At 41.7% G+C, this 17,795-nt stretch overlaps 1 protein-coding gene across 1 annotated transcript in view; it reads left to right on the forward strand.

The window, feature by feature from the left end:
• PLXNC1 (plexin C1) overlaps positions 1-17,312 on the forward strand; it is a 70,216-nt gene extending 52,904 nt beyond the window's left edge. The window contains exons 22-31 of the mRNA XM_021527984.4: positions 758-935; positions 2,145-2,248; positions 6,338-6,392; positions 7,415-7,446; positions 7,535-7,642; positions 9,562-9,725; positions 10,167-10,314; positions 12,125-12,265; positions 12,373-12,447; positions 14,061-17,312. Of these exons, the coding sequence (XP_021383659.3) occupies positions 758-935; positions 2,145-2,248; positions 6,338-6,392; positions 7,415-7,446; positions 7,535-7,642; positions 9,562-9,725; positions 10,167-10,314; positions 12,125-12,265; positions 12,373-12,447; positions 14,061-14,165 (1,110 nt within the window). The 3' untranslated portion in view covers positions 14,166-17,312. The remainder of the gene's footprint in view (positions 1-757; positions 936-2,144; positions 2,249-6,337; positions 6,393-7,414; positions 7,447-7,534; positions 7,643-9,561; positions 9,726-10,166; positions 10,315-12,124; positions 12,266-12,372; positions 12,448-14,060) is intronic.
• Positions 17,313-17,795: the final 483 nt, after the last annotated feature.

A 17,795-nucleotide genomic window follows, 5' to 3' on the forward strand; every position in this document is an offset into this window, starting at 1 on the left:
GTGCAGCCTAGCAGAGGAGTTGTGTCCCACCCAGGAGTAGCTGTGAGCAGAAGGGCAGGGATGCTGTAACCAGACATGGGTGTTTGAGCTGAAATAACAATAAATAGAACACAGTGCACTTTTCTGTGCAGATCTGTACCACTTTGATTCTATCTGCTGCAACGTGCTCTCTCTTTTCACTGCTTCTGTGGCAGCCCTGTCTGTGCTGCCTCCAGAGACAGGGCTGTATGCAGACAGACACTGACACCTCCAGGGGAGGTTGCCTTCTGTGTGATGTAAGGCACTCAGCATAATCTGCTGGTGTAAATACTTATTTTAACTCTGCCTTCTATCCACTCAGAATCAATCATGCTTACTGTGACTGCTTACTCAGCAACCTTAGCAGATCTCTTGTTGCTTACAGTTTTGCTGTTAAGGCATTCATTTTACATAAAAGATCTGCTTTTTTTAGAACATGCATTATAATTCTTCCTTGTCTCTTGTTTTTTGTTAATTCACTGAAATGCTTTTGCACAAAAGCAGAAGACAAAACACACCCTTGGAAATATGTAACTATATATATCTATTTTTCATTCTATGAACAGGAAGAATTCTAAATGCTTCTTTGTGTAACTCCTTCAAATAATCTTTATTTGAAACAACTTTAATAATAAATATGCTGAAAATCTCTTGGGTGCTGAAAATCTGTCAGGAGTTTGTAGGTTTCCTATGCCAGGTGTTCCCTGTAAGTCAGAATAATTTGTGTTTCTTTCCCCAGACGGTGAACATTATCTTTGAAAAAGTCCCAGAAAACGAGAGTGGAGATGCCTGTCAAACTATTCAAGTTAATGTTCTGGACTGTGACACCATAGGCCAAGCCAAGGAGAAGAGCCTTCAGGCTTTCTTTAATAAGAATGGCTTTCTCTATGGTCTTCAGCTGGATGAAATTGGTCTTGGTAAGAGAATGTCACTATGTTGTATTTTCATGGAGTTAACTGGTCTGTTGTGGAGTTTTCTTGTTAGGAATGCTTATGTTTGGCTTTGATTCTTTTCAGAGTTCATACAGAACATAGCTTTTGTGTGGAATTTCAAGGCAGGCACTAGATTTATTTATGTTGCCAGTTAGAACACTGAAGCTGTATCTGCTTCTCTTCTGCAAGGACTTCAGCATTGCAATTAACAATGATATTGTTTATTATGCATCTATAATTTCTCTATTCCTTTTCTGGGGTAAGTAAGATGGCTGGCCTGTCCACCTAAGTACAGCTGGTTGTTACATTTTGTCAGTGGATAAGATGACATACCATGATTATCAAGTATTTTAGTCCCTATCTACTATTCCTCCTACCTCCCTTCCTTCCTTCCTACAGACCTACATTGCCCTTGATCAGGAGAGCCTTCAAATAAATCTTATTTATAGTCAGATTAGGTTTATATAATAGTTTGCCTGTGAGTCACAAAATCACCTACAATATCTACAGATGTAAATAAGGCTGTTCCAGCAGATGAGTCAAACCACCTTTCCTTGGTGGGTTTTCAAGAGCCCAAGGTCTGTAGCTACCACCACCATACCACTTCCCACATACCCTGGTAGGAAACCTAACTAACTCTGTATTGTTGGCATTTGTCACTTCCTGGACTTGCTTCCTAAGATGTCGATACTTCCTCACCATCTCAGACTTTGTGTTGGCAAGTGCTCATAATTTACTTTCATATCTGATGTCTTGATGTGTATATCCTTTACAAGTGCCTGACCACCCTTCACAAGTACTATGTCAGTCTTGTACAGCTCATTTTAGTGATCTTTTAGAAGTGGCTTGTGGAACCTTTCTTCTAGTCCCAAAGTAACCTTAACAGCAGGACACACTTGTGCAGCAGAATAGTGATTAGGTGAAAGTACCTCCAAAAACTCTGCCTTGACCAACACAGAGTGAAGCACCAAAACCTGCTGAAAGGGAAGCCACCCAGGCTGTCACCCCAGAAAAGGAATCAGAAGTGTGGGAGTGCAAAACCACTTTCATGTGACCTAGCACAAGGATAGAGAGAAGCATCTCAGTTGGGAGTCACTGGTCCAAAAATAGTTAGGTGTTGTTTTTCGTTACAAATATCAGTACAGTGAGAATGCCATTGGGGTATAATTGTTTTCTGTTGCTGTCATACTGCAGAACTTGTGTCTGAGGAGCAGCAAAGAGAATTGTTAGATATTGATGGTTCCTCAGAGGTGATGGATGATGGAATAAGGAAGCTAAATACCATTGGCCATTATGAGGTAAGCACAGAAGCCAGACCAATGAGTTGAGAAGGTGTTTCTCCACAGCTGAACATCATCAGCAGAAGGAAAGAATTATGTGGCACACAACATTCTTGCCAATGAGTCATGTTTTTTGTTACTTTTCAGAGTTTTCTTTGTTGTAGGGTTGCTTGGTTCAAACATACCAAGTAAACGGTTACTTCTGTCAAACATTTCATTTAAAACAGGATCTGATTTCCAGCTACAAACATTGCCTTGGGTCTTTTTGAGTCTCTGCTGTTGAGTTTTTTTTGCACCATGAGCAACTGTTTACCTCATCCTACCTCATATTTTGATTATCTGAACAGGCAGATACTTCTGAAATCTCATTGCAAGTCAGAATAAAAAGGATTGATGGCTTTTCTCCCTCTTTTCTTGATACCTCCTATGTCAGTCTCCATGCCTTTTCTCTCTGTGTTTCTGCTTCCATCTGCTGTTGGCACTTGTACCATGTCTTCCCCTCTGCTTCCAGTTGCCCCTGTAAAGAAGTTGTTTGCAATGCTGCAATAATCTGTCCATCACTGCAACAACACACAAAACTGCAACTGGTGGCAGAGCCCTTCTGGGTGTAGCACACTGTGAAAGTGTAGCAAGCAGCATTTCCTCTCTAAGGAGTTTTCAGTGACACCAGTCAAAGTAGAGAGTGAGATGTTGGAGGAAAATGTGCAGCAGGTGATAGGCCTCAGATGATATGGAACTTCACATTTGATGCTTACAGATAGATTCTGGAAATGGAGGTTATCATGCTGAGTGCTTTTACAGATCTTTCCTCATGCCTCAATGAATTTGAATGTCTGGCTCTTAACAAGTTCTATCTTTTTATTGATTTAGAAGTTTTGCTGCCATAGGTCTGTGCTGTGCAGTGCAGTATGGTGCTGAGGAACCTGAGCCAACACAGAACATGTTGCTGTCTTCATGAGCAACTACTGTGCTATCCATAGAGAAACAAGGATTTCTAGCAGGACTTTGTATCCTGGACAGAGAACAAGGCTGCTTAGATCTGAAGCAAGCTCATTTGGAGTCACTTTACAGATTTCTGTAGGCATTTGTTGCTCTCCTTACCTCACAGGGGTTCAGCATTGAACCCAAATATCCTGAGTCATCATCCAGTGGCTTTTCCTGTGCCTGTCTTGAATCTTTTCTATAGATGGATGTGTGAGCTCCTCCAGTCCACTTGTAGAGATTTTGTACAAATTAGGACGTTGTGGTGCAGCTTGAGCCTGTGCAGCACAGGTCAGTGTAGATTTGAATTAGATTAGGTGTTTGAACTTCTGTCTAATGCAGCAGTACCTGCCCTCTTTACCACAGGCAGCTATTGCAGGTGCTCCCTGCTTTTCCCAGCAACCTTCTATACATCTGGAGCTCATGGCATGCGTGTCAGACCTCATGGCAAGTAAACCTGCTCCATCGGTCTCTGTCATTCCTGGATATCTTTGTCCCAGCCCTTGTTTTGTCTGAGGTTTCTGGAGGCAAGGGTTTCTTGCAGATGCAAGTTAGGTAGGAGGCACAGTTGTTTTTGCAAAGCTGTAACTACACTAATTATAGCTTAGCAGCTGCCTTGTGGAAATTATACTGCATGTCTCTTCCATATTTTAGTTCACATTTTCTGACACTGACAAAATAATGTACATTTTAGGCAAAAGCTCAGTGGCATTTTAGGCAGTGGCTTAGTGGCAAGTATTAGCCATTAGCATATCTAGTTTATTTTGCATATTGATGCAAAAAGGAATGTAAAAGTGTCTAGGTAGAAAGAAAAGGGAACATTGCATACACTCTATGAGGGCAGTAACATTGCCTGAGAAATTCCAACTTACATTTCAAGTTTTGTGGCAAGCATGAATTTTTGTTTACCAGCATTAAATGCTAGAAAGTAACCAGATGTTAGAAATTGGGAATTATCATCAAACCTTTTAAAGACACTGGAGCATGAAGGTTGTGTTGTGAAGGTCCCAGAGTCACCAGTCAGTCTTGAAAAAGTAGGTTTAGTTCTACACTGATTTTTAAAATATGCAAGAATGGTACATTTGCATTTTTGTGTAGTGTTTGTGAAGAGAAAAAAATCTACTAAACTGTTAGACTCTCTTATGCCTCTGGCCTATGTGCTACTTTTGCTCTAATTTTTTGGCTCCTAGGAGGTTTATAGATATGTTTATTTATGAAGTCTGTACTATCACTTCCATGAGAATAACCACAAGCCATGATAAGAAAGCTGCTAATTATCTTGACATCCTATTCCCCATGCAAGAAGAGAGCTGGACAGTCACTTTCAGATCTGCTGTCCAGTCACAGATCTCCAGTTTCTCAACTGTTAAGAGTATCACACGTTCCAGACCAAGCAAAACTGAATGTGGCCCTGGGAGCTCACTGGCAAGGACTGGACTACAATGAGGACAGGAGACCTGAGGAACAAGAGGCATAGAGCCACACTACCATGTCTTCTGTTTTGCAAAGTACCTGTATTCCATGTTGTCTGGATTGGAAGAGATCTCTCTGCTCCCTGTTTGTCCCCCTCAATAATGCAACCGACAAAGCAAACATTTTTTCAGATGTCCATGGGAGCTGCCCACCACAAAAAGTTATTTAGACAGAAAGATGCAAAAAGAAGGGTTTTTTAAAATTGATTTTTTAAATTGGATCATACTGTAAGAAATAGTAAGTATGGCTGATGCAGTAATGATGGAGAAGGGAAAACATAGTCTACTCACTGCTAAAAGCATAATTTGTCCCATAAATAAAACCTGGAGTGTGGGCTTTGGTCATGGCTGCTCTGCAGCAATGTCTCAGATTCCTGGAGGGAAGCACAGTTCTCCCTGTGAGCTCTGCTCATCTCCCTGAGGACAGAAGTCAATGCATTTCAGCACTGAGCTGCCCTCCTACTTCTTGGGAAGGGAATGGAGGCAGCATGTTACCCACGTTGTGGGGTAAGCTGCTGGGTAGCACTATTTATCTGTCTTCAGGGCCAAGTAGGAGGACAGTCTGGGTGTTGGTATCCCCTCACAAGCTAGCCTTAGAGCATATTCCTATTTGTAGTGTGGTTTTCAAGTGTTCTGTGCTATCTAAAATAGTTCTGAAAGTCTGTATGATAGATAGAATCTCTGAAAAAAAAAATAGATTGCATTTACTTTCCAGGAGCAAATGTAAGTGCAGATTTTTTTTGGCACTAGACACAGCTTTTGATAGAGTATCTTAATGTTTAAACTGGTTTCTCACACCAGGCTGGCTGCCAAGGTTTAAAAAACACTTAAATTATTTTGGCAGAGATCCCTTCCTAGAACTGGCCGGTTGTTTTTGTAATTATAGAGGCAAGTACACTAGCACTTGGCAAGACTCAACATTTGATAGCAGAGCAGTGGTGTAGTTCTCAGTGGGAGCCATTTTTTAGTTACTCTTTGACAATAAAAGCATGTCTTGCCAGTTTGTTTTAAAGATAATGTGTAACATCCTGGCAACACTGTAAATTCAGGAAAGGAGGAGGTAGTTTTTTCCTAGAAATCCCAAGATGATAAGATACAGATCTTGATCTTATGGTGTATAAATATTTTGCTCAGTTTGAAAATAGTTCTTGGGAGCACCAGGCTAAACCCTCAGAATGGCCCCTCCACATGGGTAGAAGAGACTGATCTGAAAGAAAGGGGACCAGAAGAGAATTCACCTTTGTGTGCACCTCTCTACCTCACCTTCCCATAAGATTCTGTTGCACAGGATGCAGAGAATCTAACCTGAGGAATCTGTATAAAAATGGATGCAATAAGCAGCACAGAGCAATACATGAAAATTAAGGTGTCCATATATGGACTGAACCAGAAAAATCAAAGGAACGGAGAGGTCTTCAAGGCTTTACTGGAAGAGGTGCCTTCCCACTTGGCTGGTGATGCTGACAAGGTGCAGCTACTGTCCATGCATGAAAGCCCAGCCCTGGCTGCTGCTAAAGGCTGTGCACACTGTGGTGAGAACAAAGCAGGCTGGGCTGTCCTGCACTGCCATGGGCTGAAGGACAGAGGAAATGAAACTGAGGCTTTTGGGAATTCTAAACACTTTTGTGCATGATATGTTTATTTTTTCTTTCAGATTTCAAATGGAGCAACCATAAAAGTCTTCAAAAAGAAGGCAAATACCCGATCAGGTAACAAACTTACAGTGACCCATTTAAACTTTTGTGCAGAATGGTTGGGAATGCAGAGAACTGAGCTCTGACAGAGTGTATCTTGGTCAGTAGGAGGTCAGAGAAATTGGTACTTTGATATAGTTGAGCCAAATAAAGAGTCCTGGCTCTGGGCCTCTGGCAGGCACAGTGGGCCTAAAAGGAAGAAAGAAGGCAAAGGAAAGAAGAACAGAAGGGCTTACAGTCCTCAACAAATGATTGCTTAGATAACAGGCTCATAGGCCGGAAAGCAGGACAAGTAAGCCCAGGTGACACAAAGAGAGGGAACAACTCTCTCTCCCTGGTGCCCAGAGCTGTGCATCACAGACATAGTGCTGTACTGTCCAGAAACATGAAAGATAAAACCCCCACTGTTTGGTAATTTTCCTTATTCTCTTGAGTGTGTTTCTGAAAGCTTTGATTTTGCTGTCTGAACAGCATGTCAGGAGGTAAAGAGTGGTTACAGGGGGCCAGTTCATCTCACCTAGCCCTGTGATGCAGGTTGACCCAGCTGGTGGATGAAGGTAGAACTTTCTGAAGCCCCTGTGAAAAAACACACTCCTAACACATGTTTCCTTATCATCAAAGTTAGGAGAGACATGTGCATCTCACCAGGGCAGCCTCTCTCTCAGCAAAACTGAGGTGTCTGTTCCCAGCCTTTGTGTTCAAGCCTGACCTCAGCCCACCTGCAGCACTTAGAGACTTAAACACTGCAATCATCTCATCATGTCCTCCTTTCAGAGGAGCTGTGATTGCTGCCAGCTTACCCCAGCAAGAGAAAGGATGCTATAGCTTGGTGTCCAAGCTACAGGTTGGCACGAGGGAGGTTCACAGAGCCTGTGCATTTCTCAGAGCCTTCCCCCACACTGCAGGCAGGAAAGGATGACACTGATTCTGCTTGCTTGGCACTTTGGATGCACCCTGCTGCACGGCCCAGAGCCCAGCAGAACTCACAAGCTTGTAGTTGTGTGTTTCATTAATGGCTCTCTGCTTTTGTTGTTTAGATGTGGACTACTCAGATGAACACTGTCATTTGGTGAGTTGAATCATTCCACTGCTAAGTGGTAGATTTAATACTGAGCTGTATTTGGATCTGTGTAATCTCTCTAATCTCTTTGTGACAGATTTTACCAGACTCGGAAGCAAACAAAGATGCAAAGGGAGGAGGTCACAAAGGAAAGCAAAAATTCAAAGTGAAAGAAATGTATCTCACAAAACTTCTGTCAACCAAGGTAAATGCAAAGGCTTTTTTTGGGGGAGGGCTGATGTTGGTTTGGATAGTTTGGCATAACAGAAATACAAAGAAAACCAGAAGTAGTGCAGACTTCCTGTGTGTAAACCAAATGTTAAATGAAAAGGTAGCATATAAAAATCACTGTGCTAACTATGGGGTATGACCATTTTCAAAGACAGACACATTTCAGTTTTTCTAATACTAGAGCTCTAAAATTGTCTGATTACTAATAGTCTCTCCTTAGTAAGCACAACCTTCTTCTCAGGTTAAAGAAAAAAGGTTGTTACTTAGCCTATGGAAAGTGAATCTTACCACAGAGTTCCATAGAGTGAGAATGGCAACTTTCAATCTCTGGAATGACAGCTTTATTCAACAATCTCCTCACTCTGCTCTAGAGTTTGCCTATCTTAGAGATGACTTCTGAAGCCTGAGTTTCACAAGATACTGCCCACAAAATGAAATAATCTGTTATGGTTTCAGACTAGGCATTCAACATAACTAGATTAATTTTAGAAGCAAAGTCCTTAGGATTTATAATACAAATACCTAATTTATACAATGTGCATTGCTTAGGAATAAGTCCTGCTCACTCCCTCCGGTAACGTCATCTTGTTTCTGACTTACTCAAAATGGTTATAAAACTCTCTGCAGCAGCATATTACATAAAATATTAATGGGTACACAATACTGAGCTGTGCAAGAGGCCTGAAGGGATGATCATTGTAGGCTTCTTGCATTTAAAAATCTATCAATCATTATTTAATTAGGGTGTTGATAGCATCTGAAGTAATTTGGGACAGTCCCCAAAGTGAGAGTGAAGACTGGTCATTTCTCATTACCTGTGAAAACTAACATGAGCCCTCAGGAAATGTTGGAGTAAACCAGTAATGTCTTATGGTGAAAGACTGAGGTACAGAAGAAAAGATCAGGCTTTTTAGAAACAGGCCTTTTAAAGGGCTTTAAATTAATCATCTTCTTCTCCAAAGTAGGCTGCTGCCTTGAACAACAGAACTGTGATATACTTTGCTGTGAAATTCCTCTCACGATAGGCTGTGCACTAAAGGAAATTGCATCTCACCATCTCTCTCTCTGCTCCCCTCTCTCCCATACATGCACACAGACACAATCACAGAGTTTACCACATGAAATGAACTTGCCAGTATTCATCAAGGCCCTAGGATATGATTAAATCCTTCTTGTCAAGAGAAGATTGGGCTGAACAGAGCGTCAGAACAGATGTGAAGAAATAAAGCACAAAACAGTGTTTTGCTTTATTTGCCTCTACTTATAAATACTCTGTGATTATATCAGTGAGTCCAGCAGCAAAGCCTTCCTTTAGTGAACCAAATATCTTCACTTATGTATCAGAAATACCCAGATTTCAGTTCTTCTCTCTAACATTAGTGTCTTATAGCCCCCAAAACTGTTATCCTAGAATTAGATCAAGTGCCAGAGCCACTTGGCTGTGAAGTGTTGATGAGCACATGTGTTGAGCATGTGTCACAGATGGTACCTGGAAGACCAGTGCCCTAGGAAACTGGCTAAACTGCTTTTTTCTCACCTCCCTCTTAATTCCAGTTACAAATTCCAAATGATTTTAGCAACAGTATCCCAAGAGCTGATGTTATTATTAGCCCAAGTAGTTCTTCCCACCTGTGATTTATCACAGAGTTCACCATGATTCTCCTGTAAGCAGAGCAACAGGACATGTGATATATGGAAGAATGTGTGTGATGTATTGTAGTTTCATTTTTGTTACTGTCTTGTTTGCCAATAACCTATGGGCTTGATGTTTGCCACAGGGATAGTGTAATTTTTGTGTGTGGTTTTCTTGGGGCACACACAGCTCTCCGAGGTAAAACATCCTATTCTTTGCTTGTGTCATAGTAACAAAATATTTACTTTGTTGCTTTTCAGGTGGCAATTCATTCAGTTGTTGAAAAGCTCTTCAGGAGCATTTGGAGTTTACCCAACAATAAAGCACCTGTTGCCATCAAGTACTTTTTTGACTTTTTGGATGCCCAGGCTGAGGCCAAAAAAATTACTGATCCTGATGTGGTCCACATATGGAAAACCAACAGGTATGCCCACAGGATATATGCAGGGGTGCGTATGCTTTCTGAAAACATAATTGCAAAAATGAATCTGTGTCAGGTGTAATCAGAACAGTAAGATTTTGGCATATCTGGGAATAAGATGTGGTTTGGCTTTGTGGATAACAGCAGCTTTAGTGCATTGATTTAATATGACACGAACCACCAGAGCTTCCAGGTCTGTGCAGTCTGCACACCGACTTCACACTCTGAAAGAAGTAGCTACAGATTGAGAGCATTATTTGAAGCTGGGTGCCTGACAGATGTGTTTGCTCTGTAGCCTTTGTTCCCTGACCCCTTTTTTAGTGTGAAAAAGCAGCCAGGAATGTGCTTTGTTCCCTGAGTGCAGTTGCAATTAAGGACCATTCTAAAGCAGTTGTGCTATTTGAGTGGTTGATTTTAAAGATGTTTGTTCTTTCTCCTGTCTAGTCTTCCTCTTCGCTTCTGGGTGAACATACTGAAGAATCCACAGTTTGTCTTTGATATTAAGAAGACTTCACACATAGATGGCTGTTTGTCTGTAATCGCACAAGCCTTCATGGATGCCTTTTCTCTCGCAGAACAGACACTGGGGAAGGTAATGCTGCCCCCTCCAGTCTTCTACTACTTTCTCAACTAACGTCTTTTTCAACTGTATAATGATTACGATGATGAAATCCTGGTTCTGCTGATATTGGGGGCAGAATTGTCAGGGGCCTAATTAAGCTGAGTTTCCATTCCTCGTTGCTCTGTCTCCTGAGACTGAAGAATTCACCAGTAGACAGATACAGCTATGAGAACGCCTTATTTATAGTTAACTACTGCTTGTTTTCTCTGCAGTTCAGTTCTGCACAGTGTTTACACAATAGGTGGCAGAAGATGGAAATTGTAAAGTTCTAATGAAGTTTTAATGTAGTTTTAAACAAAGGTCTTAAAAGCTTCAACATTATTTGGTAAGTAGTCCAAATTTTGTCTGCCATACATCAATGTGCAGAAAACACAAGAAGCTAGTGGAAGCTGTAAGAATACTGAAAGACCTCTGAAGTTTGAAACAGTTCCTTTCACATATATTAGCTGCTCCCAAAATTATTTGCTGGAGCAACAAGTTCAGGAATCTTACATTCAAAAAACTTTTTAGTATAGTGTCCAGAACTCTGGGGATCAAAATTACTTCATTTTTCCCCAGGGTATTTTCCTTTTCTTTGGACCAAAGCAGGAGGCTTTTGTTCAGGCTCATACTACCAAGAAAAACAGACTAGAAACTTTTTAGCCTAAAAGATTTTATATAAAAATGGTCTAATTTCCTATGTGATCTAATCCAACTGCTCATCTGTTAAAGGTAAATAGCAATTAATGTGCTTATATATGTTACTTTAGGAGTGAAGTATCATAAATTAAAGCTAATCACATCACTTCCTTGATGGAAAAACTGCAAATGAGCATGCTTGTTAGGTTTCTGGCTTAACATCCACTGTGCAGAATTGTTGAAACAACAGTTTCTGTTAGCTATTTGAAAAGGAGTGCTGAAACATGTTAAAGGTTTGCAATGCAGCAAACATTTTGTGACCTTTTAGTACTAAAATGTATTTACTTGCATGATTTTTAGGCTTTTATCTTGAAACATCTTTTAGCCATTTAGAAAACAAACATTTAAATTACTTCATCACACATTGGAAGCAGTGGTGACAAGATAACACATGGTTATGTCATTTATTGACCAGAGCTTAAGCAGGAAACTACCAGCCCCCATTTTTACATTATGAAAATCATTTTTCCAGGTGGGCTTTGGCTCCTATCACAAGCATCAACACTTATTTCCTCAAATGAGCCTAAAGCTCCCAGATAGGTTAGTGCTGATCTGGGTTGTTGAAGTCCTGGGGTGAAGAAAAATCCCTCTGGCTGTGCATGTCTGGCAGTCTCCATGCTCTCAAACTCCTGAGAGATAGGAGTAGTAGGGGTTGAAGAGATTTAGGGGAACCTCTGCCAGGACAGCATCTAACAAGACTCTGCTGTGTCACTGCCAGGGAACTTTCATCAGTACTGCTGAATCCTGTATGTAAACTGGGTTTTGACCTCAGACCCTTTGGTTCAGCTTTCATAATCTTTCAGGTCTAGGGATCTGTAAGGAGGGAGTGAGAAAGAAAAATATGTGTGAGGGACAAAAAGTCATCAATCCTGATGTCAATAGAAATAATTACATGGCAATTTTCATGTAACACAATACACTATTAGTGAAATCCTGCCTCTGGTTTGCATCTTTGTTTCATAATGCTGGTTCCTTGCATATAACCAGAGCAAGGAAAAATGAGTCACATAGACACAATTAGACGCAATTAACTGTGTGGAGGTGGAACCTTAGGAAATCTGTGCTGTGAAAAGTTAAAAGGCTTCAAATTTTTTCTTTTAAGGAAGCACCAACAAATAAACTTCTCTATGCTAAGGACATTCCACTCTACAAGAAGGAGGTGAAAGCATACTACAAAGCCATCAGGGATCTGCCTCCATTGACCACTGCAGAGGTTGAAGAATTTCTAGCTCAGGAATCTAAGGTATGGTTGAGAAGCAGCAACTTCATTTTAAGTTCATTTTAACTTTCATGTTAAGTTGTTTTTTTTTTAAAGGAGAAGTATCTGACCAGAACTGTTGTCTGTTTTAGAAGCATGAAAATGAATTTAATGAGAAAGTGGCCTTGTTTGAAATCTACAAATACATAGTGAAATACTATGATGAGGTAAGCACATCTGCAATTTCAGCTGAATCCTTAATGTGGGGTAGCACAGTAACCAAGGACTAGGCTGCTGTGCAACATGCTGGGTGCCACTCCAAAGGCAGCCCCTCCTGCTGCTGAGCTGTGAGGGGCTGGAGCAGCACAGCCCCAGGGTGGCTGGAGCCCCACCCTTCTGAGGGGCCACGGTTCAGTGCACCTTTACTGTCACTGCTGTATTGCACAGAGACAGTAGCAGTAACATTTTCCCTGCAGTTTTGAGGAAGTTCCTATATAGCCGAGGCTTCTTGATTTACTGTGTTTGCAGAGTCTCTGCAAATGCCTGTCACAGCTCCTGTGCATGCACTCCATTTCCCTGGAGATTCAGAAATCAGATTAGACTGTAGCACCAGGGTTCTGGATTTAACAGGCAGTGCAAACACTTTGATGGACACACAGCCTTAAATCAAGAGGTGTCTGCTCTTTTCCCATCATAACTGTCTTAATGCTCTCCTCTAATAGTCTTTCTCTTAAAAAGAAGCAGCTATAGTTTCCAGTCCCTGCTATTACTAACAAAAGAAATCTTTTCTCAGCTGAAAGTACTTAGTCACAGGCTACCTGTAAGCTGCTTTCTAAGAAAATCCCTGTCCTCCACTTCGCATGATAGGATTCTCCACTCCATTTTGCTCAGCATCCTTAACAGAGGCTGCGTGTGCCTGTGCAGGGACTCAGATAAGAGCTGCTGGGGTGTGTTGCCTGAAGGCCTCCTTATGCTTCCAGCAGGTTGTCTGGGTTTCCCAGCAACCAGGCCTTTCTCTCTTTCATCCTCAGCAGCATAGCACCAGCACTTGCTGTAGTCATCCAGCTCTCATTCACCTGTTAGCTGGCTTACCACTTCTGATCTCTAACATCTCAAATTACCTGGATTTAGCATCAAATCTTTGCCTCTTGAAACAAGCTTGGGCTGATACTTAAAATGGCATCATCCTTTATTAAGCTCAGTAAAAAGATTGATACAGGAGAATTCGGCGTACTTGCTAGTCTTAGTGCCCATTTTTGCTTTTTTGAAGCTAGTACTGGCTAAACATAGCTCATCCTTAGAAGGAAATCTTCCCTCTGGCTTTTGACTGGGAGCAGCTAAATCTCTTTCATTGTTTACTGAGACTTGTCCCTGTGTAGCATTGCCAGCAGAGATTTCAGACAGCAGTAGTGTTCCATTCTATCACCTGGGCTGGAGCCAAGTGGGTGAGTTAGAGGAAAAGAGGTAGTTTATTGCCCTCAGCTTATAGGGCAGAGGAAGAGAAATAAAATACTACTTGCAAATCTTCTGTAGGGTAAAAACTGGAGCACTGACCTTGCCTCACACTCTGAGAGATGAGCATGTGTTGGGTTTGTTTTGGATTTTTTTTCTTGGCTCAGTCATTCTTTTGTGGAAGTGTTGCAAATCCTGTGATAGAATGACTTGAAGGGAAAACTACCAGAATAAAGTGCTAAAGTCAGAAAAGAATGTTTACAGATAGGCAGGCACTCAATGCATTTTTCTGTCAGTAGCTGCTAGAGTACAGAAGAGCAGGCTTTAAAAAACAGCACATAAAATAAGCATTAAAAAAATTATTTTCTCTTTTGCTAATTGTTAACAGATTATCAGCAAACTCGAGCGAGAACGGGGGTTTGAAGAAGTCCAGAAACAGCTCCAGCAAGTAAAAGCCTTATTTGATGAAAAGAAAAAATGCAAATGGTATTGAGCAGAGCACTGACTCACAACATCACTGTGGGGGATTTTACATTAGTGCTTCTGCTCCCAGAACTGTTTTGACTGACTTTATGTACAGGGTTTGAAACATTTGGACATTCTTCTCCACTCTGACCATTCCACGTAATCTACGATCAGGAATAAAATGTGGGCATGGTTACATATTCACACAGGAGCATGTGAAAGTGAACCTAATGTTGGCAGAGTCCGCATTTTAGATACTTGAGCACACATAACCCTTTGGTTCAAAAATACCATCTAGTAAGCTTTTTGCTTACTTTAATATAAGGTCATAGGAGATGTGCAAAATACACTGTAAGTTCAGAGTTGCCCACATGAACTTGCAAGTTGCTTACCTCTTTTTTTTTAAGAGAAAAAGCTGATGTTTTGCCACATCCTTTCAGCAGCTTGGCAAACTGTGAGGGTGAGAATACAGGTCAGCTGTAGTTTCCTTCCTTCAAATGTTCGCTAGTTCCTGTTCAGAAAAAGAATACCACCAAAAAAGAAAAAACAAAACAAAACAAAAAAAACCACCAAACCAGAAAACCGAAACAAAACAAAACAAAAAACCCCAAACACATCAAAAAACCCAACAACAACCTGGCCCCAAAGTGACATTTAGGATAAATGTGTTTAGCAGACACAGTGGGTCTGAGGTTGGACGGCCAAATGCCACATGGCAGACTTACCTTTGTTAGGTTAGAAATTCCATATCCAAAGTGAAGCGAACCACTGAGGGGAAGAGGTGAGGAGAGGCTTTTGGAGAAGGGCATTCAGCCACCATCAGTCTGTGTTTACATTTTTGACCTTTCCATCCTTAAATATGCTGTGAAACACTTGTGAGCAGCTTCACAGCTGAAACTGCACTGTATCAGGACACGTAATTTGGTGAAGCAGCTGACAATGGCTGCACTTTGGTGCACAAACCTGTACTCAGGTGCATGATCAGCCCATGCATCAGTGCTGACAGTCCTGGCCAGCCTTGCCATCTGTGTGAAAGGGCCTCACAGACCTAAAGCCAGCATGTGGGGGGTCAGGTCGAAGGTTGGTTTAATAATATTTAAGAACAGGAAGACTGGTGTTTGAGACACTGATAGAAACTTGCTGAGATTGGGGTGGGGAGGGGTAACTGCCTTAGTCTGGCTGGGGTTTTTTGAGGCTTGGCCATTTTGGAAGGAAGGTGTCCATTACACTTGCACTGGTGGGTAAAGTTGGCCCAGCTGGAAAGCAGGGGCATGGCTGTGCTGCTGGGATGAGTGCAGTGGCTTCTGAGCAAAGCCACAGAGGAGCAGCTATGGCTCTGGCTCTGCTACAGCTACAGCACAACCCCATCCTCTACTACAGAGCTGAAATGGTTTGTCAGCCTGGACTCTGCTTTGGTCACAGGAGGCACATTCTGAGCCTGTCACATGCCCTTATATTTGAGGTAAGGCATTCATGACAAGGGTATACATTTCCATACATTTCTGGAGGGATCCACCACTGGAGGTGAGTGGTGTAGCACAGTGGCCCACAGGAGAGGGAAGAGCTGTCACCTGCCTTGGCAGTGGGAAAGCTGCTATGGGCTGTGAATGACACAGATGGCCCAGGTTTGTTGCAGAAAGCCAATACTGGGGCTGTGAGCAGCCAGAGCTGGCTGCACAGGGTTCCCAGGCAGCAGAGGGTCACACGGTGCTGAGTTGGAGGAGCGCTAGAGCTCAGACATCGTGGTAATGGTGCCTGCTCTGGTCACAAAGACAGCTGGCCCCAAGCACAATCCCAGTGGCAGAAGCAAGGCTGTTAATGTGAAGAAAAGCAAACACCAAAACACAGTCCTGCTGGTCTGCCCCCTCCTTACCATGTGATTGCACAAGTTGCTCCTCTTGCATACCAGAGAGGGCAGCCACCAACCAACCCATACTGTGATGGCTTTGTTGGTTTTTTTTCTTGGAATTCAAGTCTTACACTTGCTATTAAGTTTACACTTTATACTTGATGGAATGTATGGCTTTGTTCAGGACACTGCACTACAATGTTGCAGTATTTTCAGCAGTTCTCTGTCTGGCACAATGTATTTTGATAAATTCAATTTTAATTGGAAAAAACCCCACCCACCTCTAACCTATTTTGCCCTCCGTCCTAAAAGAATGGACCGTGGCTTGACTAGCACTTGAGCTTGGAATACCTGCACATAAGGGCTTGATTTTTATTGTTCTTAATCTAACCTTTTAAAGCAGCATCAAATAAATAGAAAAAGCACAGTAACTGATACTGAAGGAGAGGCAGGAGTGGATTACACTTTCCAGCTAGTTCTCTTCTACTTCAGGTGTTTGCTGGCAGTGCATTCAAATGAACTGTGATAGTTTTGTTCAACAGTAACCTTCTGTACAGGCAGAAAAAACAACTCCAACATTTCTGCTTGAAAAGCTGTAAAATATAATCTGTTTGCGTGGGTCTGATCCTGTGAACTTCACTATATGTGTTTATATTGATGAGAAAATGAAAATCAGTCCTATTCTGTATTTGTAATACTGCTTGTTTGCTACAATAGCTTTAATGATTTCTAGAGATTAAGTATGTGTTGAAGCAGGCCCTGTAGCTTTATCTACAGCCTGGAATAAGATTATTGCCTTTTATTCAAGCCTCCTAAACAGCGTCACTGTTAGTAAACCATTTTTAAATCATACTGGGATTTTGTAACCCATCAAGTGGATCTCACTAAGTGATGTGAAGTATAATTAAGTGATTGTGGCTCTTTTGGTAGGTTTGGGTCAGCACACAAAACATTGGCACACTTTCCATATCTGCAATTTGCCATTACTGTTACACAGAGAAAAAGAACCACCTCTGACTATTATGGGTATTATGGCAACACAACAGTTCTAATCGCATCCTCAGAAATGAAAATTAACTTTTCTTCAACTTACTTTCCCATGTTTACAGGCAAACTGCTATGGCAAACAGCGTGTTTCTAACACTAGCTTACAGAGCATTATTTTGCAGTCACCTAGTTTGAAGTCAAATCTTACTAATGTGTAAAGTATTCCTGTTGTACAGAAGTTAATCTGTTGTTTAAAATGAATGGTTAAAAAAAGTGCAAATGACAAATACATGTTGGTGTTTGTATGGGTTTATCTAGAATAAAAGCATTTGGAGGTTAGTTTGATTGTGTACTTTGAAATGGTTACAAGAAGGCAAACACAACTGGTAACAATGCGAGGTCATGAAAGGAATGGAGTGTAAGATACAGAGTGGCATCAGATGAGAAGCAGTGCTGCAGCTCCAGCAGGGCTGCAGGACAGATCCATGCAGGTCAGCACAGCACACTTCCATCGCATTGGGAAGAGGAACAGGAAGGTACAATATAACTTCTAATGATGCTGGGGAGGGGAGGCACTGGCCTAAACTCCAGCAGCTGCTGAGCAGTGACATCCTGCAGAGTCTGAATGGAGGAGGATTCCCTTGGCCAGAGGATTCCCAGCTGCCTTCCCAGGTGTGGCAAGCAGCAAAAGGTCAGAGACAGGTCGATTGTGCAGTGCCTGCTACACAATACAGCCTTCAGGATTTTCACTTCAACTGCACCACTTAAATGCTCTGAGAGTGATGATATTTTAAAAAACTAAACATGTTAAAAAGGATGATA

Source organism: Lonchura striata, chromosome 1A, assembly GCF_050655825.1.
Source record: "Lonchura striata isolate lonStrDom1 chromosome 1A, ASM5065582v1, whole genome shotgun sequence".
Taxonomy (NCBI): domain Eukaryota; kingdom Metazoa; phylum Chordata; class Aves; order Passeriformes; family Estrildidae; genus Lonchura; species Lonchura striata.